Source organism: Eumetopias jubatus, unplaced genomic scaffold (genome assembly GCF_037043125.1).
Source record: "Eumetopias jubatus isolate StellerSeaLion01/CBP00866 unplaced genomic scaffold, mEumJub1_p1.0 scaffold_16, whole genome shotgun sequence".
Taxonomy (NCBI): domain Eukaryota; kingdom Metazoa; phylum Chordata; class Mammalia; order Carnivora; family Otariidae; genus Eumetopias; species Eumetopias jubatus.
Genome location: NW_028274822.1, coordinates 59065253 through 59090518, shown reverse-complemented (window position 1 = coordinate 59090518; position 25266 = coordinate 59065253). Strand labels below are relative to the sequence as shown.

Genomic DNA, 25266 nt, shown 5'->3' with positions numbered 1-25266 from the left:
AGTGGGCTCTCAGCCCGGGGTTGCCATAAACCAATGACCCGAGGCACAGTCGGGCCACTGCTCTTCCAGCAGGGACCCAACAAGCAGCAGATCCGGGGAGACTCCCCTCCCTTCCCCGGGAGGAGCGACGCGGTTGCGCACCACAAGGATCTGCTGGGTTGGGAGACTCCACACAGGGTCATGTGTCAGAGACATAAATGCTCGGTCACAGGCTGGGGGAGCACAGAGTGCGGCCAGAGACCTGGGAGAAGGTAGTGATTGACTGCTTTTCTTTGGGGGCTCACTGAGGAGTGGGGCCCCAAGTTCTCAGCTCCTCACTCTCGTCCTCCAAAGCTGTAGGGAAAGCTTGCAGGGAACAAAAGCTCCCGAGAGCAAACCTGAGCAGATTACTTAGCACGGACGGGCAAGGGCAGGGCAATTGGCAAAGACATTTGGGAACCACAGCAACAGGCCCCTCCCCCAGAAGATCTGCACGAACAGCCAGCCAAGACCAAGTTTACCGATCAATGAGAACGGCAGAACTCCAGTGCTAGGGGAACACTGCACATAGAATTCTGGGCTTTTTTACCATGATTCTTTAGTCTTTCAAAGTTAATTTTTTTAACTTTTTCTTTTTTTCAGAATTTTTCTTTTTCCCTTTTTCAACCAACATCTTATCAATCCCTTTTTTAAAAAATCTTTTTTATTTTTCTTTTTTAGAGTCATATTCTATCTCTTCATAGTAGTTAACCTTATTTTTGGTATATATATATATAAGTTCTCTCTTTAAATTTTGGGATACAGTTTCTTCTAACAGACCAGAATATACCCTAAATCTCTAGTGTATGGCTTTGTTCTAGTCTCCTGCCTGGTCACATTCTCTCCCCCCACTTTTTTTTTAAATCCTCTTCTTTCTTTTTTCAACCAACTTCTTAACTTATCAATTCCTTTTATAAAATCTTTTATAATTTTCATCTTTATAGTCATATTCCATCCCTTCATCGTATCTACCCTTATTTTTGTACATATATAAGTTTTTCTTTCTTTAAAATTTTGGGGGGCACCTCCTTCTAACAGACCAAAATATGCCCCAAATCTAGTGTGTGGCACTGATCTGTGCACCAGCCTGATCATATTTGATCATACTCTGTTTTTTATCTTTTTCTTTTTTCTTTCTTTCCCCCTGGGTTCAGGTCTCTTCTGATTTGTTTAGTTTATATTTTTCTGGGGTCGTTGTTACCCTGTTAGCATTTTGTTCTCTCATTCATCTATTCCCCTCTGGACAAAATGACAAGACAGAAAAATCACCTCAAAAAAAAGAAAAAGAGGCAGTACCGACTGCCAGGGACCTAATCAATACAGATATTAGTAAGATGTCTGAAGTAGAGTTCAGAATGATGATTTTAAAAATACTGGCTAGGCCTGAGAAAAGCATGAAAGATATTAGAGAAACCCTTTCTGGAGAAATAAAAGAACTAAAATCTAACCAAGTTGAAATCAAAAAGGCTATTAATGAGGTACCATCAAAAATGGAGACTCTAACTGCTAGGATAAATGAGGTAGAAGAAAGAATTAGTGATACAGAAGACCAAATGATGGAAAATAAAGAAGCTGAGAAAAAGAGAGATGAACAACTACTGGATCATGAGGGCAGAATTCGAGAGATAAGTGATACCATAAGATGAAACAATATTAGAATAATTGGGATCCCAGAAGAAGAAGAAAGAGAGAGAGGGGCAGAAGGTATACTGGAGTAAATTATAGGAGAGAACTTCCCTAATGTGGGGAAGGAAACAGGCATCAAAATCCAGGAGGCAGAGAGAACCCCCCTCAAAATCAATAAAAATAGGTCAACGCCCCGACATCCAATAGTAAAACTTACAAGTCTCAGAGACAAAGAGAAAATCCTGAAAGCAGCTCGGGAGAAGAGATCTGTAACCTACAATGGTAGAAACATTAGATTGGCAAAAGACCTATCCACAGCGACCTGGCAGGCCAGAAAGGACTGGCATGATATATTCAGAGCACTAAATGAGAAAAATATGCAGTCAAGAATACTATATCCAGCTAGGCTGTCATTGAAAATACAAGGAGAGATAAAAAGCTTCTGGGACAAACAAAAACTAAAGGAATTTGCAAACACGAAACCAGCCCTACAAGAAATATTGAAAGGGGTGCTCTAAGCAAAGAGAGAGCCTAAAAGTAACATAGACCAGAAAGGAACACAGACAATATACAGTAACAGTCACCTTACAGGCAATACAATGGCACTAAATTCATATCTTTCAATAGTTACCCTGAATGTAAATGGGCTAAATGCCCCAAACAAAAGACACAGGGTATCAGATTGGATAAAAAAACAAGACCCATTGATATGCTGCCTGCAAGAGACCCATTTTAGACCCAAAGACACCCCCAGATTGAAAGTGAGGGGTGGGAAACCATTAACCATGCTAATGGACACCAAAAGAAAGCTGGGGTGGCAAACCTTACATCAGGCAAATTAGATTTTAAACCAAAGACTGTAATAAGAGATGAGGAAGGACACTATATCCTACTTAAAGGGTCTATCCAACAAGAAGATCTAACAATTGTAAATATCTATGCCCCTAACATGGGAGCAGCCAATTATATAAGCCAATTAATAACAAAAGCAAAGAAACACATTGACAACAATACAATAATAGTGGGGGACTTTAACACCCCCCTCGATGAAATGGACAGATCATCTAAGCAAAAGATCAACAAGAAAATAAAGACTTTAAATGACACACTGGACCAACTGGACCTCACAGACATATTCAGAACATTCCATCCCAAAGCAACGGATACACATTCTTCTCTAGTGCCCATGGAACATTCTCCAGAATAGATCACATCCTAGGTCACAAATCAGGTCTCAACCGGTACCAAAAGATTGGGATTATTCCCTGCATATTTTCAGACCACAATGCTTTGAAATTAAAACTCAATTACAAGAGGAAAGTTGGAAAGAACACAAATACATGGAGGCTAAAGAGCATCCTACTAAGAATGAATGGGTCAACCAGGAAATTAAAGAAGAATTAAAAAAATTCATGGAAACCAATGAAAATGAAAACACAACTATTCAAAATCTTTGGGATACAGCAAAGGCAGTCCTAAGAGGAAAGTATATAGCAATACAAGCCTTTCTCAAGAAACAAGAAAGGTCTCAGATATACAACCTAACCCTACACCTAAAGGAGCTGGAGAAAGAACAGCAAATGAAGCCCAAACCCAGCAGGAGAAGAGAAATAATAAAGATCAGAGGAGAAATCAATGAAATAGAAACCAAAAGAACAGTAGAACAGATCAATGAGACTAGGAGCTGGTTCTTTGAAAGAATTAACAAGATTGATAAACTCCTGGCCAGACTTATCAAAAAGAAAAGAGAAAGGACCCAAATCAACAAAATCATGAATGAAAGAGGAGAGATCACAACCAACACCAAAGAAATACAAACAATTATAAGAACATATTCTGAGCAACTCTATGCCAGCAGATTAGATAATCTGGAAGAAATGGATGCATTCCTAGAGATGTACCAACTACCAAAACTGAACCAGGAAGAAACAGAAAACCTGAACAGACCTATAACCACTAAGGAAATTGAAGGCGTCATCAAAAATCTCCAAAAAACAAAAGCCCAGGGCCAGATGGCTTCCCAGGGGAATTCTACCAAACATTTAAAGAAGAATTAATACCTATCCTTCTGAAACTGTTCCAAAAAATTAGAAATGGAAGGAAAACTTCCAAACTCGTTTTATGAGGCCACCATTACCTTGATCCCCAAACCAGACAAAGACCCCATCAAAAAGGAGAATTACAGACCAATATCCTTGATGAACACAGATGCAAAAATTCTCACCAAAATACTACCCAACAGGATCCAACAGTACATTAAATCCCATGACCAAGTGGGATTTATCCCTGGGCTGCAAGGTTGCTTCAACATCCACATATCAATCAACGTGATACAATACATTAATAAAAGAAATAACAAGAACCATATGATCCTCTCAACAGATGCAGAAAAGGCATTTCACAAAGTACAGCATCCTTTCTTGACCAAAACTCTTCAGAGTGTAGGGATAGAGGGTACATACCTCAATATCATAAAAGCCATCTTATGAAAAACCCACAGCAAATATCATTTTCAATGGTGAAAAACTGATTGCTTTCCCCCTAAGGTCAGGAACACAGCAGGGATGTCCACTATCACCACTGCTATTCAACATAGTACTAGAAGTCCTAGCCACAGCAATCAGAAAACAAAAAGAAATAAAAGGCATCCGAATTGGCAAAGAAGAAGTCAAACTCTCACTGTTTGCAGATGATATGATACTTTATGTGGAAAACCCAAAAGACTCCATCCCAAAACTGCTAGAACTCATACAGGAATTCAGTAAAGTGGCAGGATATAAAATCAATGCACAGAAATCAGTGGCATTCCTATACACCAACAACAAGACAGAAGAGAGAGAAATTAAGGAGTCGATCCCATTACTATTGTACCCAAAACCATGAGATACCTAAGAATAAATAAATCTAACCAAAGAGGCAAAGGATCTGTACTTAGAAAACTATAAAATACTCATGAAAGCACAAAGAAATGGGAAAACGTTCCATGCTCATAGATTGGAAGAACAATATTGTGGATATGTCGATGCTACCCAGAGCAATCTACACATCCAATGCAATCCCTATCAAAATACCATCCACTTCTTTCAAAGAAATGGAACAAATAATCCTAAAATTTGTATGGAACCAGAAAAGACCCCAAATAGCCAGAGGAATGTTGAAAAAGAAAAGCAAAGCCGGCAGCATCACAATTCTGGACTTCAAGCTCTATTACAAAGCTGTCATCATCAAGACAGTATGGTACTGGCACAAAACAGAAACACAGATCAATGGAACAGACTAGAGAGCCCAGAAGTGGACCCTCAACTTTATGGTCAACTAATCTTCGACAAAGCAGGAAAGAATGTCCAATGGAAAAAAGACAGTCTCTTCAACAAATGGTGTTTGGAAAATTGGACAGCCACATACAGAAGAATGAAACCAGACCATTTCCTTACACCACACACAAAAATAGACTCCAAATGGTTGAAAGACCTAACTGTGAGACAGGAGTCCATCAAAATCCTTGAGGAGAACACAGGCAGCAACCTCTTCGACCTCAGCCGCAGCAACTTCTTCTTAGAAACATCGCCAAAGGCAAGGGAAGGAAGGACAAAAATGAACTATTGGGATCTCATCAAGATAAAATCTTTTGCACAGCAAAGGAAACAGTCAACAAAACCAAAAGACAACCGACAGAATGGGAGAAGATATTTGCAAATGACATGTCAGATAAAGGGCTAGTATCCAAAATCTATAAAGAACTTGTTAAACTCAACACTCAAAGAACTAATGATCCAATCAAGAAATGGGCAGAAGACATGAACAGACATTTTTCCAAAGAAGACATCCAAATGGCCGACACATGAGAAAGTGCTCAACATCGCTCGGCATCAGGGAAATCCAAATCCAAATCTCAATGAGATACCACCTCACACCAGTGAGAATGGCTAAAATTAACAAGTCAGGAAACGAGATGTTGGCGGGGATGTGCGGAGAAAGGGGAACCCTCCTACACTGTTGGTGGGAATGGAAGCTGGTGTAGCCACTCTGGAAAACAGTATGGAGGTTCCTCAAAAAGTTGAAAACAGAGCTACCCTATGCCCCAGCAATTGCACTACTGGGTATTTACCCCAAAGATACTAATGTAGGGATCCGAAGGGGTACGTGCACCCCGACATTAATAGCAGCAATGTTCATAATAGTTAAACTATGGAAAGAGCCAAGATGTCCATCGACAGATGAATGGATAAAGAACATGTGGGGTGTATCTATGTATATATAGATATAGATATATATAATGGAATATTATACAGCCATCAAAAGGAATGAAATCTTGCCATTTGCAATGACATGGATGGAACTGGAGAGTATTATGCTGAGCAAAATAAGTCAATCAGAGAAAGACATGTATCATATGATCTCACTCTTATGAGGAATTTTAATCTCATGAAAGAAACTGAGTGTTGCTGGAGTGGTGGGGGGTGGGAGGGATGGGGTGGCTGGGTGATAGACATTGGGGAGGGTATGTGTTATGGTGAGCACTGTGAATTGTGTAAGACTGTTGAATCACAGACCTGTACCTCTGCAAAAAAAAAAAAAAGAAGAAGAAGAAGATAGTAGGGCAAAATGATAGAAGGGAAAAACGAAGTGGGGGAATTGGAGGGGGAGACAACCATGAGAGACTATGGACTTTGAGAAACAAACTGCGGGTTCTAGAGGAGAGGGGGGTGGGGGGATGAATTAGCCTGGTGATGGGTATTAAAGAGGGCACGTACTGCATGGAGCACTGGGTGTTATATGCAAACAATGAATCATGGAACACTACATCAAAAACTAATGATGTAATGTATGGTGATTAACATAACATAATAATAAAAATAGTAATAAAAAATAAAATAAAATAAAATAAATCTAAAAAAAAAACCACAATGAGATATCACTTCATACCAGTCAAAATGGCCAGTATCAAAAAGACAAATAACAAGTGTTGGAAAGGATGTGGAGAAAAGGGAACTCTCATGCACTGTCATAGAAAAGAATTTGCAACAACATAGATGGACCTGGAGGTTATTATGCTAAGTAAAAGAAGTCAGAGAAAAATAAACACCATATGATTTCACTTATATGTGAAATCTAAAAAACACAGAAACAAAAAAGCTACAATAGACTCATAAATACAGAGAACAAACTGATGGTTACCGGAGGGAAAGTGGTGGGGGTATGGGTAAAATAAGTGAAGGGGATTGGGAGGTACAGGTTTCCAGTTACGGAGTGAATAAGTCACTAGGATGAAAGGCACAGCATAGGGAATATAGTCAACGGTATTGAAATAGCATTTTATAATGACAGGTGGTAGCTACACTTGTGGTGAACATAGCATAATGTACAGAGTTGAGGAAACACTATACTCTCTACCTGAAACTAATGTAATACTCTATCAACTATACTTCAATAAATGTAAATAAATAAAAATTAAAACAAAAAAATTATGTTATGCTTGGATAGGGTCCCAAAGTCATTTATTTTCAACCAAGGTGCTTTCTGCTGTACTCTTAATTTTATTCCTGTTTTCCTGAACTAGGAATGTAATTTGATTGCGTCTAAAAACAACTAAGAAAACAAACATTTACCACACTAGTATTTGGTTGAACTCTTAGCACATACTCGTTCTTTAATATTAGAAAGTAACAAGTGTTGATGTAAAGCAAGACAGAAATCCATTCTGTGTGGTAGCCAATGGATACACCTAGATTTGATCTGAGCTACAAAAGGTAGAATCAAAAAAAAAAAAAAAAAAAAGCATGGATGTCCTAAAAGGAAGAGGCCAAGCCCCAGTCAAGTTGGTACCAGAACGAGAACCATGAGTTGAAAGTCAGAGTTCAAGGAATTCATAAGGCAGATAAAGGAGCAGGAATACAGAAGAACATGTAATCAACAGGATGGCAGAGCCTATATCTTAACGCTCAAGTTTGTGTTCCAAGTATCATGTGCCTAGCTGTCTCATCTTGTTTTCCTGGGTTTTGCAGGCGCTGCCTCTTACCTGACACCCCCACCTTCTTTTGCCCTTTTCATAGGTTTTTCTTTCACCTGGGTGAGATCTGGGGTCTCTGAAATGATGTGGCAAAATGGTTCAAGTTATTGTTGCTAAGCAGTTTTTCAGCAGGCTTCCCAGTCTAGTCTTGGAATCTATAATACTTTCATTAAGTACTAGAAGTGACCTCAGTATCGGAAAGAATCTAGTGTGTCCAAACCAACATTATCCAAACAGTGCACCACTGAATTCCCAACAGGAAGAAGAAGACTATACTTTGCTACCCCAGCAGGAGAGAGGAAGATTTTCTACTCCCCCACAACAGCCCAGACAATGAGACTGTCCCAATTCAGCCAATGAGAAGCTCCTACACTTTCAACTCCTAGCTTACTGCAGTGGACTTTTTGTTTACAACAGTACTCCTAACTCCTCCCTGTCCTCTATAAAAGAGTGTTCCTCTCCTTTGTTTTATGGACTTGCTTATGGTTTTGCTGTAGCTTCCATATCCCAAATTGCAATTCTCTGCTATTCCTAAATAAACCCATTTTTGCTTATAAAAAACCTGACAATTTTATTTTTATGGTTAATCGTAGAGCCTATTATATTATAAATCATTTCATAATTTTCTAAAATGCCTTTTAAACCACTATGTGATACTGTATGATTACATTTATGTGAAATTATACAACAAGCAAAACTAATCTAAGTGGATAAAGTCAGAACAATAGCCATAAAATGGGAATTAAGGGTTAGAAACTATAAAGCAGACAAGTAAATAAGAATAGAAGTCAAAGCAGGAAGCCATCTTAGTTCAGGTTAGATTTTGTTTAGGTGGACCAAGTTGTTATTCTGGCCAGTGGCTCCTTTTCAGTTGTTAGGCCCACTTGTTTTCATTGCACATTATTCTAAAATTGCAGGCTAATCCCCAAAATACAAAATTGAGCATTTCATTTACACAAAAACAATATTTTCAATGGTCTGTTTCTGCACTTTAGGGCAGAAAATCTCAGGGGGGAAAAGGGCAGCCTAATATATTAATAAATTTTTGGAGAATCGGTTTTCAAAAGCTAACCCTGTTTGGAAAGTCTTTTACAAAGAGCACATGCAAACCTAAAGGGAAGAAAATAATCCTCTTATTAACTCTAGTATGTATGTATGTATGCTTGAAATTAATATACTGTGGCCAGAAGAGCAATGGATGGATGCCTAGCCTTTCTAGATATTAAAACATTTATAAGCCTTCTATAAATAAAAGTGTGGTTTTGATGCATGAACAGAGACCAATGGCATAGCATAGAAAACCCAGAAATAAAGCAAAGTACATATGATAATGATGGCATCCCAAATCAGTGGAAGAAAGACTTTTAAATAAATAGCTTTATGACTTTATAAGTAATATTTAAATGAATAGTGGTAATTGTGTGAAAAAGAAAAAATTGGATCCATAGTTCATACATAAATAAGGATGAATTCCAAATGTATGAGAGTTATATGTAGATAAATAAACAAATAAAACCATACAAGTACTATCTGGGACTAGGGGGAAAACCTGATTATGACTCAAAATCTAGAAACAATGAAAGAAAACACTGATAAAGTTGACTATATAAAATTTAAAAAAATTATTCAGGATAAAAAAATACCAAAGAAGGGGCACCTAGGTGGCTCAGTCCCTTGAGTGTCTGCCTTCGACTCAGGTCATGGTCTTGGGGTCATGGGATCAAACCCTGTGTCGGGCTCCCTGATCAGCGGGGAGTCTGCTTTTCCCTTCCCCTGCTCATGCTCTCTCTCTGCCCTTCTCAAATAAATAAATAAAATCTTAAAAACAAAAAAGGTTAAAAACAAATGAGCAACTGGGAAACAAAATTATAATTTATAACATAAATGTTGGGGTTATATACCTAACATATTTTTAAACTTCTAAATAGTAAATAAAAAACTAATAATCCAGTAAAAAAATGGGCATTTACAAAAAAGTAAATATAAACAGTTCTTAAACATATGAACAGATGCTCAACCTCACTAATAGTAAGAGAAATGAAAATCTAAACTATACCATTTCCCTAACAAATTAACAAAAACCCAAAACTTTGGTAAACGATAGCAACAAAAGTTTGGCAACGTAATTTTTTGGAAGTGTTGTGGGGGAACATTGCCTTGGTGAGAATGCAAATATTATGACTCTGTTGGAGGAGAAATGGATAATATCTAGCAATATTACATAGAATTGACTACACAAGATTATTCATTATGCTGTTATTTGTAATGGTAAAAGATTGGAAATAACCCAAATGTCCATCTATCAACAAATGAATACATAAAGTGTTTTAGCCAACAATGGGGTTCTACGTACGTACCAAAAAAAAATTAATATGGAAGAAGTTCCAGAACATTCAAGTAAATGAAAATACAAAAACAAGAAAGAAAAAAATGAAGCATAATGTTTCATGTAACAAATGAATGTTGTTGTTGTTGTTTTTTAATAAATATAAATGCCTACAAAAGTTATAAACAATGCTATAGGTAGGATGAAACCATTCATCCCAGTTTCCTTAAGCCAATTCAGGTTCAGGTTTATCGTACTGGTTTAACTCTCAAAAATGTCTTAGTTTGGACAATAAGTTATGTGGTCACCTTATCTATAGCTGAGGGAAGGAACAGAGTGGAAGTGACAGAGATGGATATGAGCTGCTTTACCACTGTCACATACATTTATCTTTCTAATTATGTAAATATTTTACATAATCAAAACACAAAAATAAATCAGAAAGGAAATAAACAATCCCTAAAAACTGAAAACTAACATAAATGAACCTAACTTTATATCAAGTTGGTCACATACCACTCGCAGAAAATACTCCAACTGACTTCGGAAGATAGTATTTGGCCTTTACATCTTCAATACATATTCAAGGACAAAAGGCAAGGACAATCTTAACTGCCACTTAATAGTCTCATGATGTATTATAAATAAAGCATATAAGTAATTATATTAATGTTGTTAGAAACCAAAATTTCAGCATGAGTTACAGATGTAAAATCAAAAGGAGTAAAGACCTTGTCATCTTAAATTTGAATTGGCAATATTACTACAAACTCAAAAAGTTGTCCTTGTCATCTTAAGTTTGAATTGGCAATATTACTACAAACTCAAAAAGTTTTTTCCCTTGTAGTTATTTATTAGCTCTGCCCATTAGAAAGGATTAGAAAAAAGCTAGTAGTAGCAACAAGTAGTCCTCATGGCAAGACTGTGGTCTCTACCCACCATTTTCTTCTATTGGGAACCAAAGTCCCCCGGGGGAAATGGCTAATTACATACGTAAGATATACAAGATGAGCCTTGGACAGCTTCTAAAGCTAACAAAGAGAATAGAAACGATGTCAAAAGGACTCAAGCACTAAGCTGAAAAGGTTCCTACTAACCAAAGATGAGAAAATTTGAGCAAAAAGAAAAATGACAGCAACTGATTAAAACACTAAACATATGTAAAAAAACATGAGTCAGTGAAAAAGTCTGCAACCACCGGACAGTGATGCAAACTAGATTCCATGCCCTGTCTGTGAACCCAGGGCTCCCAATTAGCATCAGAGTGTCTTTTATATATCAATAGATGTCCAAGGATCAGCAGGCAATTGAGGAAATGGAAACAGTGCAAAGAGCAGAAGGAAAAACTGCAACCACAGCTGAGCTCCATAATTAACAGTCCCAGGAAGATAAGAAAAATATCTATAAAACAAGAACAGTATGCTCCCCAAAAAGGACAAGCAGAGAAAGGCTCTTGGAAATCAAAAATGAAAGCCAAAATTTTAAACACTAATACAAAGTTTAGAAGATTAAGAAATCTTTCAGGAAGTATACTCCAATATAAGAAGACATAATAGTATTATTCATTTAATAAACTAGTGTTTATATATCATGCATCAAACTAATATGTAACACTAATTTATTCAATGGATTGCTAAAGTAATTACTGATTTAACTAGAAGTAGTGATAACTATATCGGGAAGATAAGAGATAAGAAAGCTAAGTCATCATCTGCCATAATAAGAAGTCAATGAATAGTTTCTAAATTCAAAGAATCGAGAGAACAGAATAAAGATACTATTTAAAATTATGGAAGTAAGACAATACCAAAGAGCTGGAAGTTGTCTCTGACACAGGACCAAAGGGTTGGGAACAAGCAAGCCAGGGGGTTGTTTTAGTACAACGTGCACGTACTCCAAGTATGTACATATACCCCACTCTGATAAAGATAGTGGTTAATTTTAAAAGATCAAAATGACACCATCCTGTCCTTAAGGAGTTTACAGTCTGTTGGAAGAAACATTAAAAACAATTATAGTAGTATGCAGTACATGGCTTAACAGAAGCAGACAATCTGAATAATGTAGAGGATCCTCAGTCAAAAGAGATGTTTGGGAGACAAGGGGACATTTGAACTGTGGTTTTAGAGGATGAAAAAGGGTTAACTGGTTGGAGAGAGGATGATGAGTTGTTTCTCCCATCAGCAGTCTATACATGTAAATTTTCTTTTGAAAACACAAGTGATAACATCCCATAAACACACTTTTGTACACCTTGCTTTTTTTAAAAAAAAAGATTTATTTATTTTAGAGAGACTGAGAGAAAGAACACAAGTGGGGGGAGGGGCAGAAGGAGAAGGAGACGGAGAGAATCTCAAACAGACTCCCTGTTGAGAGCGGTGCCCAAAGGGGGCCTTGATCCCATGACTCTGAGATCATGACCTGAGCTGAAATCAAGAGTTGGGAGCCCAATCGACTGAGCCACCCAGGTGTCCCTTTTTTTTAAGATTTTATTTATTTATTTGAGAGAGAGAGAATGAGATAGAGAGAGAGCATGAGAGGGTCAGAGGGAGAAGCAGACTCCCTGCTCAGCAGGGAGCCCAGTGCAGGACTCGATCCCAGGACTCCGGGATCATGACCTGAGCCGAAGGCAGTTACTTAACCAACTGAGCCAGACAGGCACCCCCATCCTTTTTTCACTTACTACATCTTGGACACTATTCCTCAGAAAGCACTTAAAAATAACTTCTAGTTTAAAAAAAAAAAAAGCTTTTAATTTCTCAAGGATCTCTTAGTGAAGTCTTTTTTTTTTTGAGGTGGGGAGGGGCAGTGGGAGAGGGACAAAGAGAGAGAATCCCAAACAGTCTGCAGCCCAGCGTGGAGCCCAACAAGGGCTCAATCTCACGACCCTGATACCAAGACCCAAGACGAAATCAAGAGTTGAGCACTTAAACGATTGAGCCATCCAGGCACCTCATAGTGAAGTCTTACATAAAAGGAAGATAATCTATTTTAAATATACGAACTCTATTTATTTTTATTTGGAACTATAACACATGCTTCTTATTAAAAATTCAACACTATGAAATATTAAAAATAAAAAGTAAAAATATTCCCATTGTTCCTCCATTCCTACTTCCCTAGAATAAGCACTTTGAATTTCCTTCCAGACCTTTTCTATAAAAATAAAACTGCACATATATGTAAATATCATTCAATCCAAGCAAATGCAATAATGTTCTATGCACCTACTACATCTATATCCACACTAGTCTATACACATAAAATAGTTATATTCTTTTTTTTTTTAAGATTTTATTTTGTTTATTTGCTAGAGAGAGAGAGAGAGAGTGACAGTACAAGCAGGGGAGTGGCAGGGAGAGGGAGAAGCAGGCTCCCTGCCGAGCAAGGAGCCTGATGTGGGACTCAATCCCAGGACCCTGGGATCATGACCTGAGCCAAAGGCAGACGTTTAACTGACTGAGCCACCCAGGCATCCCAGTTATATTCCTTAAAGTCTCTTAAAGTCAAAGATTCTGTGATAAATATGAAACTTTCCTGCATGTCAACTTACCAACGCAATCACAGCACTCATCCCAAAGGGTCCCAAGACACAACATACACTCCTTGCAGCAGGAACAATTTCCTTCTCCAGGTCGGCACTGGCAGAGCTCCTAGAAACAAGACAGATGTTCAAACTTAAAATTTCAAACATCTATGTTTAAAATTGTTAGTTTTTTACAGCAAAGCCCCCACATTTGCATTTATAGCAACCTACTCTTCACACAGTTTTTTTTTAAGATCATTAACATTTGTAGGAATTAATTGTTTGTAGGAACACAAATACCTACAACGTCAAGCAGATTTATATTTTCTTTTGGATGCATTCAGTGGATCTATTTTGGATGCTTTTATCTTATTTTGAAACAGAGAAAACATTTTACTTTATAACCCATAACTCTTTACCCCTTAAACTACCTTGAAAAATAGTTCAGTACAAGCATAAAACCTGCTTTTCAGCTATTAAATTCATTGTCCAAATTAAATGAATAGCCAGCTTGTAGTGGGAGCTGTGGTTTCTCAATATGTGGAGTATGAATAAAAGCATCTTTCAAAAACTGCTCTTTTTATTGACCTACAACATATTAAATCAGTGTGCTTGGTGTGGTAGACTATTTAAAAGAAGGGAGCAATTATTCCCTCCTTGTGTCCACCCACCCTCTTTGCAATGTAACAGCAGCTCTTTTGATCAAGGGATGGTGTCTATTTTCAGAACAGCTTTAATCAGCAGAATGTGGTGGAAGTGACACCATGTCAGTTCTGAGCCTGGGTCTCCACAGCATTGAGTGCTCTCCCTCCTCTTCCTCTCTGAACTTCTCCCATATGCCATGGGTAACTGGGAGAAGGACACATGGGCAAGTTGGTCCACTTGAAGCTATGGTATCTCCTCCAGCCTCCAACCAGCCAGCAGCTGACAACAGACACAGAATGAGCCTAGAAAAACCATACAGTTGATACAGGCCCAGACTGCCAACCCACAGAAACAAGAGCTAAATAAATGGTTATTGTTTTAAGCCACTAAACTTCGCTTCCTAAATGAGGCTTCAAGGTAACTCCTTTAGTCCTTTCCACCAGCCAGCCACTCCTAAACAAAGCCAACTTAGAGAAATTCTGTAGCCACCATTGCTTACTCAGCTTTCCCTGGGTTATGAGATACCATATGCATTTATAAAAACTTAAACATGGCACATAATATTTATCCCTATTGTTTATCTTATTACATTTCTAGACTACTGGAGTCATTCCATCATTCTAGTATGACATGATTTTTTGCAACACTGATATTTAATTCCTTGTTTCTTCTTCTCCAAAAGTCCCTTAGCTATTTCACAGAACTTTCGAGAATCAACACTTGTGCTATTTTCTAACTCTTGAGTTTCATGTCAGCGTATACCTGTAACCTGATGATATACGCAAGCAGCAATATTTTATTTATTTTTTAAGATTTTGTTTATTTATTTGACAGAGAGAGACAGGGAGAGAAGGAACACAAGCAGGGGGAGTGGGAGAAGGAGAAGCAGGCTTCCCGCGGAGCAGGGAGCCCGATGCGGGGCTGGATCCCAGGACCCTGGGCTCATGACCAGAGCCGAAGGCAGACGCTTAACAACTGAGGCATCCAGGCGCCCCATGCAGCAATATTTTAGTACTTTGGAACTCTGTCTAGTCAGGCTGAATTCGTGTACTGTAGACCTTAGGTAACTTTGCTAGGTCTCATAGAAAGAGAGGGACTAGAAGAGGGCAGGGACTTGCTGAGAAGTACAGATGCTTCATCATAGAACTGGTGATGCTTAATTTAGACAAGCTCAAATTTACTTGGAAACCTAGAAAATCAGAGTTGCCAAAGATATACTTTGTGACTTGTTTCTCTATCTTTGGAATGAGAGAACATTTTTTGAGTATACATGTTTTAAAAACACCACCAGAGTCAAGGATATTGATACTTACTGTTTTTTAGCTTTAAGGTTGCCACTTAGTCACAAGAAATAAAGCTTCTTTTAAATTTTAATTTACATTATACATAGAAAATAACCTTTTACTCTCTTAGTTGCTTGTATTTACATTATCTATTTAGCTCAGGAGAAGCAAATTAGAAAATAAATTTATTCAAAGAATATCTCTCTCCTTTTCTATCTATAGAAGCTTCCAAATAATAGCTTATTAAATGAATGACTGTATATCACATTAAATAATTTGAAAATGAATGTCACTGTAATGGCGGCTTCCAGTCTGAGTCATTAAAGCATTCATTATGCCTTTTTACTGTCAGGGATCTGCAAGGTGTTTTAAAATTGGAATGAAAGGGTGGTGATAACTTAAGATTACTGAGAACTAATGGAAAGTTAAAACTAAGACTATTTAAAAGTTGCTTCAACTTGCCTGGATTATGTAGCCCTCAAGATTAAATCTATTTCACACCCTCTTAATAGATGCCTGTACTTTTACATGTCAATATGATGGAATAATGTACTCTAGTAATATGCCTAATGATTTATAACTTACTGATAAGATATAAAGGGAGAAGCTACAGGAAGCCAAGGCATGAGGGAAATAACTTGAAGATAAGCTTTGTTACTGCACTATTAAAACAATAAAAATCCAGGCAAAGATTTTCTTGGTAAAAATTACTGTGAAAACTGGTTGAATGCCAAAGTAACAATATGCCAACTAATATTTTTCTTTCTTTCCATGTTACTACAGAAAAGATTGAAAGAAAAATCTTTGTCCTAATAAAACAAACTTAATCACATAAATTAAGACATTTACAGAGTAAAGTCTAAAAATATATCAGATCTCTACTCTTGAAAGCTCATGTCAGCATTCTTTTCAGGAGATTGAAAAATAAGCAAAATGAGATCCTCAAACCAACCTTTTAGTCAGGATTTGTGCCTTTTCAATTTTCAAACACACACTTAACTTTTCATTTTCCAGGAGAAAATTCCAGGCAAATTTAATATATGGCGTTTAGGATCTCAAAAACCTCACTGCACATCAAGAGAGCAAAAATATATGGAAAGCATTTGCTTTATGACTATTGTTAAGAAAAAAATAGAAAGCAATGAATTTCCATGTGTAAATAATGATGAATAACAACCATCTGTGGCTCACCAAGTAATTCGTTCTTTTCTGTTCACTTGTCATGTCTTCCAAAATCACATTATTGAACATCTTTGGAAACGTACACTATAATTTTCTTGACAGCAAGAAAACTATGGTTAGGATGAATGTTTCTAAATATGAAAAATACTTTTAACATCCTTTGAACCTAAGTATTGGAAATACAAAAGAAAAAAAAAACCCAACTCACTATGCAACTCTGTGATGTATCAAGGATCACAGAAAAACATTAAAAATTACTCCATGTTATTAAGCAGAGGAGGGGTGCCTGGGTTAAGCAAATGCCTTCAGTTCAGGTCATGATCCCAGGGTCCTGGGATCGAGTCCTGCATCGGGCTCCCTGCTCCCCGGGAAGCCAGCTTCTCCCTCTCCCTCTGCCCACTGCTCCCCCTGCTTGTGTGCTCTCTCTCTGTCAAATAAATAAATAAAATCTTTAAAAAAAAAATTAAGCAGAGGAGTGCCTAGGTGACTCAGTCGGGTAAGCCCCCAACTCCAGATTCTGGCTCAGGTCATGATTTCAGGGTGGTGAGATGCACACCAGGCTATGCACCCAGCAGGGGGTGTGCTTCTTTCTCTCTCTCTCCCTTTGCCCCTCCCCCAGCTTGCATGCACATGCCCTCTCTCTCTCTCTAATAAATAAATAAATCTTAAAAAAAAAAATAAAGCCAGCTTAACTTAAAAAGAAAACTTTATCTTTAATGGTTTTAGTTATGAAGACATAAATGAATCTTCAGTAAGCAGAAAGGCTTTCTTAAAGAGGTTACAGTCAAGGTAACAGGGACACTTTCAAAAAAATTTAAGTATGTTTTTTAATTATGAAATACTGAAAAATATATACTAGAGTAGAAGGAAAAACACCCCAAATTCCACCCACTTTGGTAAATTCCTAAACATTTCTAACAAAATCATGACCGTATACTCTCCTGATCTAAAAAAAAATAAGCATTTCCCTATTGTGAGACTCTGTCAACATCATTTATTAACTGCATAATAGGATATTCCATGTACCAAAATTCAGAAATAGACCTTGAATCCTGATCCCTTCCATATCATGTTCACTTTTTTTTTAATTTAAAATTTAGTATTTTTAAATGGCTACCCCAGGGGTGCACCGGCGCTGCTCTGCCACCTGCAGCACCTCCAAAACCACACGGCAGCAGGAGAGGGTGCTGGAGCAGCATTCGGGTGTGCTATACGGCGGCCTGGGCCTGGCTCGTCGGATCCTGACACCCCAGATGACCCCACACAGAGGTCAAGGACATCGAGGAGGTCGAGGTGTTGCTGTAGAAAATGCTTCCAGTGCACAGGCAGATGCAGATGCAAAGGAATGTGGTTGGGCCCCCCACTTTCTTATTCTTTATCAAAAATTTGATTATTATCTTTCTCTACTTAAGTAGAAAATATGGTTGACTTGAGATGTGGAATTTTTCTGTTTGGACTGGCTATTTATATATTTTCCTAACCTCACATGACCAAACTTGAGTACTGCTCAGTTGGATGGAACATGTGATCACAACCTAATACAGAGTTCACAGAAGTCCAAAATAAAGGCTGATTCAATGCTTCCACTTGTTTACTGCTATTGCCTCCCCTAAAGTTCCTAAGTAGGTTTTATATAACACTAACAGGCACTGTGCTAGGCATTTAATATGCATTATCTTGACTCTCATAAAGGCCCTTTCAAGGCAGTTATTATCCTCATTTTTCAAATAAAATTTTAAAATCTGTACATCATTTAGTAAGGGGCTGAGATTTGACCCCAGTTTTGGTTAGATATTCTTGTTTTTTAAACACTGGAATGAGAAATATAAAGCTTCTTATTAATTTAGCATTTCAATAATTATAGTTATTACTTTCTTAGAGAGAATGAACCCATAATTAAACTTAAACAACCCTTTAGGTTGTTTAATCAAAGGCATTATTATATCTTTCACTCTCTACTTGAATACAATTAGAAGTGCTATTGCCCAACTTTAATCATTGTTTGTAAAGGTAAAATAAGTATCATTGGCTAAGAGTTGCAAAACCAGTGAGTTGGAATTTAATACTTAATTCTTTTGTTGCTTCAGCCAGTTAATGACCACATCGTCTGCTTCTCTAGTCTGCAAGGCTCAGAGAAAGTATGGATGTTGCTCATGGTATAGTTGAGAAGGCTGAGGAGTAGGTTAGTGACTTGTCTGAGTTCTTGCAACTGGGGCTCTGACATCAGGTCTTCTGACTCAAGGCTGTTCTACCAGCACTACTCTTACATGCTAGAGTCAGAGTTACATGGAATAAGACATCTGTTCTCTGTATGAAGTACTATGCTATATGTTCGTAAAGTAATCACAGTGTTCAATAAACTTATGATGGAAAAAGTCAAAACTTTATACTAAAGGAGAAACAGAAATTTTTACATTTGGGTTATACTGTATTGACCAGCATGAGTATTCAGAATTTTGGCAAGCTGTTTTAAAAGCTTATATACAAAATAAAATCTGGCAAGATGAAAAGTTTTAGGGAGAATCTAATAATTTAAAACATTATTACATTTGTATTAGAAAAACCTTGACTATCTCAGAGAATTTCAAATCTCTGAATGCCAGAAGACAGAGATTTTACATAATTATTCAATCAAGAGTCCATCAAATCTATTGTCTATGCAACTAAGGTTTTGGTGAGATCTTAATGGTCTGCAAAATAAACTGGGGGGGTGGAGTTCATCTAAGACTAGACTTTAAGAGTTAAAATTTATTGGGACACCTGTATGGCTCAGTAGGTTAGGCATCTGACTCTTGATTTTGGCTCAGGTCATGATCTCAGGGTCATGAGATAGAGCCCTGTGACAGGCTCTGTGCTAGACGTGGAACCTGCTTAAGATTCCCTCTTCCAGGATGCCTGGGTGGCTCAGTAGGTTAAGTGTCTGCCTTCGGCTCAGGTCATGATCCCAGGATGCTGGGATTGAGTCCTGCATCAGGCTCCTTGCTCAGCAGGGAGCCTGCTACCCCCCCCAACTTGTGCATGCTTTTTTCTCTCTCTAATAAATAAAATCTTAAAAAAAAATTCTCTCTCTGCTCGCACTCTCTCTTAAAAAAAAAAAAAGTTTATTTTTTGATCTTCCAAATTTCCAGGCCAGCAATGGAAAACTAATAACTTAAGGAAGAACCTTATTTATATTTCAGTGTTTGGTTACTGATAAATATTTCCATTCTCTAACCATTGCCAAGATCTAGAAATTTGTTAGCACTGTTGTTAAAACTGGGAAACATCACTGAAAAGAACATGATAGTCTAGTAGACAGGAAATGACTTGGGCTTACAGGATCTAGATTCAAGTCCTAGCTTATAAACTGCAGTGTGTCACAGTGGTTCTCCGTTTTTCAGTCATAAAAAGGGGATGGTACTGCTGGATTTTCCATTACAGGCTTTGGTATCAAGTGAGATAATGGAGATCCAAGTAAGGCTATAAGCTGATTTTTTTTTTAAGATTTTATTTATTTATTTGACAGAGAGAGACACAGTGAGAGAGGGAATACAAGCACGGGGAGTGGGAGAGGGAGAAGCAGGCTTCCTGCCAAGCAGGGAGCCCGATGTGGGGCTCAATCCCAGGACGCTGGGATCATGGCCTGAGCCGAAGGCAGATGCTTAATGACTGAGCCACCCAGGCGTCCCATAAGCTGATTTTTTTAGCAGAAACTTTACAAGTCAGAAGGGAGTGGCATGATATATATTCGAAGTGCTGAAAAAAAAAGAAAAACCTGCAACCAAGAATACTCTATCCAGCAAGACTATCATTCAGAATAGGAGAGATAAAGAGTTTCCCAGACAGACAAAAGTCAAAGGAATTAATCACAGTAAACCAGCCTTATAAGAAATATTAAAAAGGACTTGCTGAGTGGAAAGGAAAGACCATAAGTGGGAGTAAGAAATGCAGGAAGCACAGAAGTAGTAATAAGGGATTCAAAAATAAAAGGATGAAAAATATGATACCATATACCTAAAATGTGTGTGTGTGGGGGGACATTAGTGCTTTTAGGATGAGCTCAAACTTAAGGAACTATCAACTTAATATAGACTGTTATATGCATAAGATGTCATATATAAACCTAATGGTAACCACAAATCAAAAACCAGTAACAGATATGCAAAAAACCAAGAAGGGAATCCAAATATATCACTGAAGAAAGCCAGCAAACTGTGAGAGAATAGAGCAAGAGAATAAAGGAACAGAGAAGAACTACAAAAACAACCGTAAAACAAGAAACAAAATGGCAATACATACCTACCAATAATTATTTTGAATGTAAACAGACTAAATGCTCCAGTCAAAAGACACAGGGTGCTAGAATGGATGAAAAAGCAAGATCTATCTATATGCTGCCTACAAGACATTCATTTCAGACCTAATGACATCTGCAGATTGAAAGTAAAGGAGTGGAAAACCATCCATCATGCAAATGTAAGTGAAAAGAAAGCCAAGGTAGCAATACTTATGTCAGACAAAATAGACTTTAAAACAAATACTGTAATAAGAGACAAAGGACACTATTTAATCATAAAGGGAACAATCCAACAAGAAGATAAAACAATTGTAAATATTTATGCATCCAATATAGGAGCACCCAAATATATAAAGCACCTAAGAACAAACATAAAGTAATCAATAATAATACAATAATAGTAGGGGACTTTAACACCCCACTTACATCAATGGAGAGATAAGCCAAACAGAAAATCAACAAGGAAACAGTGGCTTTGAACGACACATTGAACTGGATTGATCTAATACATATATTCAGAACTTTCCATCCTAAAACAACAGAATACAGATTCTTATCAAGTGCACATGGAACATTCTCCAGAACACATCACTTATTAGGTCACAAAACAAGTCTCAACAAATTCTTGAGGTAGGCCTGCACTGTTATAAACTTCCCTCTTAGAACAGCTTTTGCTGCATTCCAAAGATTTTGAATCATTGTGTTTTCATTTGTCTCCATGTACTTTTCAATTTCCTCTTTGATTTCATGGTTGACCCATTCATTGTTTAGTAGCATATTATTTAACTTCCATGTACTTGTGTTTTTTTCCAGATTTTTTATTGTGCTTGATTTCTGGTTTCATAGCATTGTCATCAGAAAAGATGCATGGTAGGACTTTAGTCTTTTTGAATTTAATAATCCCCTGGGTGAGTTTTATTGGTATGCTGAATTTTTTCTTTTCTCTCTTGCTGCTTTTAAAATTCTTTCTTTGTATTTATTATTTATTCCAAAAAATTAAAGAGGAAGGAAACCTAAATTCATTCTATGAGGCCAGCATTGCCATCATACCAAAACCAGACAAAGACACCAAAAAATAAAAGAAATATAGGCGAGTATCACTGATGAACACAGATGCAAAATCCTCAACAAAATGTTAGCAAACCAAATCCAAACATACATTAAAAAAAATATTTACCGTGATCAAGTAGGATTTATTCCAGGGATGCAAGGCTGGTTCAATATTTACAAATCTATCAACATGATACCTCACATCAACAAGAGAAAGAACAAAAACCATATGAGCGTTTCAACAGATGTAGAAAAAGCATTTGACAAAGTAAGACATCCACTCATGATAAAACTCCCCAACAAAGTAGGTCTAGAGGGAACGTACAACTGTCCATACTACCCAAGGCAATCTACACATTTAATGCAATCCTTATCAAAATACCAATAGTATTTTTCACAAAACTAGAACAAATACTCTGAAAATTTGGACTGAACCACAAAAAAGCCCGAGTAGCCAAAGCAATCTTGAAAAAGAACAAAACTGGAGGTATCGTAATCCCAGATTACAAGATATACTACAAAGGTGTAGTAATCAAAACAGTATATGGTACTGGCACAAAAACAGATACATAGATCAACAGAACCGAATAGAGACCCCAGAAATAAGCCCACAATTCTATAGTCAATTAATCTTCAACAAATAGAGCAAGAATATGCAATGGGAGAAAGACAGTTCCTTCAATAAACAGTGTTGGGAAAACTGGACAGCTACATGCAAAAGAATAAAACTAGACCACTTTCTCATACCATTCACAAAAATAAACTCAAAATGGATAAAAGACATAAATGTGAGACCTGAAACCATAAAAATTGTAAAAGAGAGCACAGGTAGTAATTTCTCTGACATTGGCTATAGCAACCTTTTTCTAGATAGGTCTCCTGAGGCAAGGGAAACAAACTACTGAGACTACATCAAAATAAAAAGCTTTGCACAGCAAAAGAAACCACCAACAAAACAAAAAGGCAACTTAGTGAATGGGAGAAGATACTGCAAATGATATATCTGACAAAGGGTTAGTATCCAAAATATGTAAAGAACTTACACAATACCAAGAAAAACAAATAATCTAATTTAAAAATGGACAGAAGACCTTTCTCTAAAAAAGACATACAGATGGCCAACAGACACATGAAAAGATGCTCAACATCACTAATCAGCAGGGAAAAGCAAATCAAAACCACAATGAGATATCACCTCATACTTATCAGAATGGCTAAAATCAAAAACACAAGAAACAACAAGTGTTGGCAAGGATGTGGGAAAAAAAAGAACCCTGTGCATGGTTGGTGGGAATGTAAACTGGTACAGCCACTGTGGAAAACATTTTGGAGGTTACCAAAAAAACTAAAAGTAGAATTACTGTATGATCCAGTAATTCCACTACTGGATATTTATGAAAGATTACAAAAACACTAATTTGAAAAGATGTATGTATCCCTTACGTTTACTGCAGCATTATTTACAATAGCCAAGATAGGGAAACAACCTAAGTGTTCATTGATAGATGAATGAATACAGAAGATGCAGTGTGTGTGTCTACACACACACACACACACACACACACACACACACACACACACACACACACACACACTGGAATATTACTCAGCCATAAAAAAGAATGAAAAATCTTGCCATATGCAACAACATGGATGGATCTAAGGGTATAATGCTAAGTGAAATTAGATAGAGAGACAAATACCATATGATTTCACTCATATGGAATTTAAGAAAGAAGACAAATGAACAAAGAAAAAGAGACAAATCAAAAAACAAACTCTTAACTATAGAGAACAAGCTGATGGCTACCAGAAGGAAGGTAGGTGGGGGGATGTGTGAAACAGGTGAAGGGGATTAAGAATACACTTATCATGATAAACACTGAGTAATGTACAGATTGGTGAATCACTATACTGTACACCTGAAACTAACATTGTATGTTAACTGGAATTAAAATTTAAAAAAATATGCCAGCAGGGTAAGAACAAAGTTAATTAAGTAATTGTATAACCTGTAAGCATCAATAATCAACAAACATTACGTTATACCTATGCTGATGTACTTTTACAACCTTTACTTAGGTCAAATGGATTTATTTTTTTTTAAGACAGAGAGAGTGGGGACGGGGTAGAGGAAGAGAGGGAATCTGAGCCTGACTCAGGGCTCAATCTCACAATCCTGAGATCGTGACCTGAGCTGAAATCAAGAGTCTGACATTTAACCAACTGAGCCACCAAGGCGCCCCTCAAATGGATATTTAAAAACAAACATATAAAACAAGACATTCTCAAAAAATCAGAATTTATTCAAAAGAATGAACATAATTATAATTGTTAGGTTACAATAAATCTGTTATGATATATTAGTACTTTGTAAGAACATCAACAAACTTAAACTTCAAATGGAAATAGCTAAAGTGAATCTTTTTATCATGTTGCTCTTTATAAATTCTAACTGATTAGTAAACTTTTGCCCTAAAAATAATATAAACTTAAGTGAAACACTACTGAAAACAGAATTTATTATTTTGGTTAAATAAATCAGCATATGAGTTCATGTATGAACTATCAAAATATGTCAAACAGCACCCATTTCTTATATAAACATAGTCACAAAATTTTAATCCTACTTACCTTAAAAGTGGCCCAATGAATTTCTTTAAAATAATCCAGATGGGGTGAAGTGGGGGATGGATGAAACTGAACTGGCCATTTGTGGATCACTGTTGAATCTGAGTGATAAGTAAACTGGGTGTGGGGGTATTTTACTATACTCCCTATTATATGCATATTTGAAAATTCCCAAGTGTCCCAATGAAATCTTCATCTTTGTCTTAATGTAATAATTCAACAGGTGAGGGACACCTGGGTGGCACAATTGGTTAAGCATCAGACTCTTAGCTTTGGCTCAGGTCATGATCTCAGGGTCATGAGATCAAGCCCTATGTCAGGCTTCCCATTCAGCGTGGAGTGTGCCTGAGATTCTCTCTCCCTCTCCCCCTACCACTCATGCTTGCTCTCTCTAAAATAAATAAATATTTTAAAAAATAAAATAGAATAAAAATAAGTCAACATGTGAAACAGCCAATGAAAATACATTTTAGTTTATTTTAGCAGCTATTCTAACCACATTAAACATTTGAGAGGGAGACAATGACTTATTCTTTCCTTAATTACATCAGGCATAACTTATTACTTTTGGACATTAATTTCAAAGATTTTCATGAGGTGTTAACCAAAGCAAAACAGTACAAAAATGAGTTGCAGCAAAACAGTACACAAATGAATTGCAGCCATAACTTTTAAGAGCAGTGAAGTAGAATG

The 25266-nt window shown here is 37.0% G+C and overlaps 1 protein-coding gene across 1 annotated transcript in view; it reads right to left on the bottom strand.

Annotated features, from left to right (window-relative positions):
- The window catches only part of TWSG1 (twisted gastrulation BMP signaling modulator 1), a 70486-nt gene that overhangs the window by 25523 nt on the left and 19697 nt on the right, over positions 1-25266 (bottom strand). Inside the window, exon 3 of the mRNA XM_028123966.2 lies at positions 13534-13633. Within this exon, the coding sequence (XP_027979767.1) occupies positions 13534-13633 (100 nt within the window). The remainder of the gene's footprint in view (positions 1-13533; positions 13634-25266) is intronic.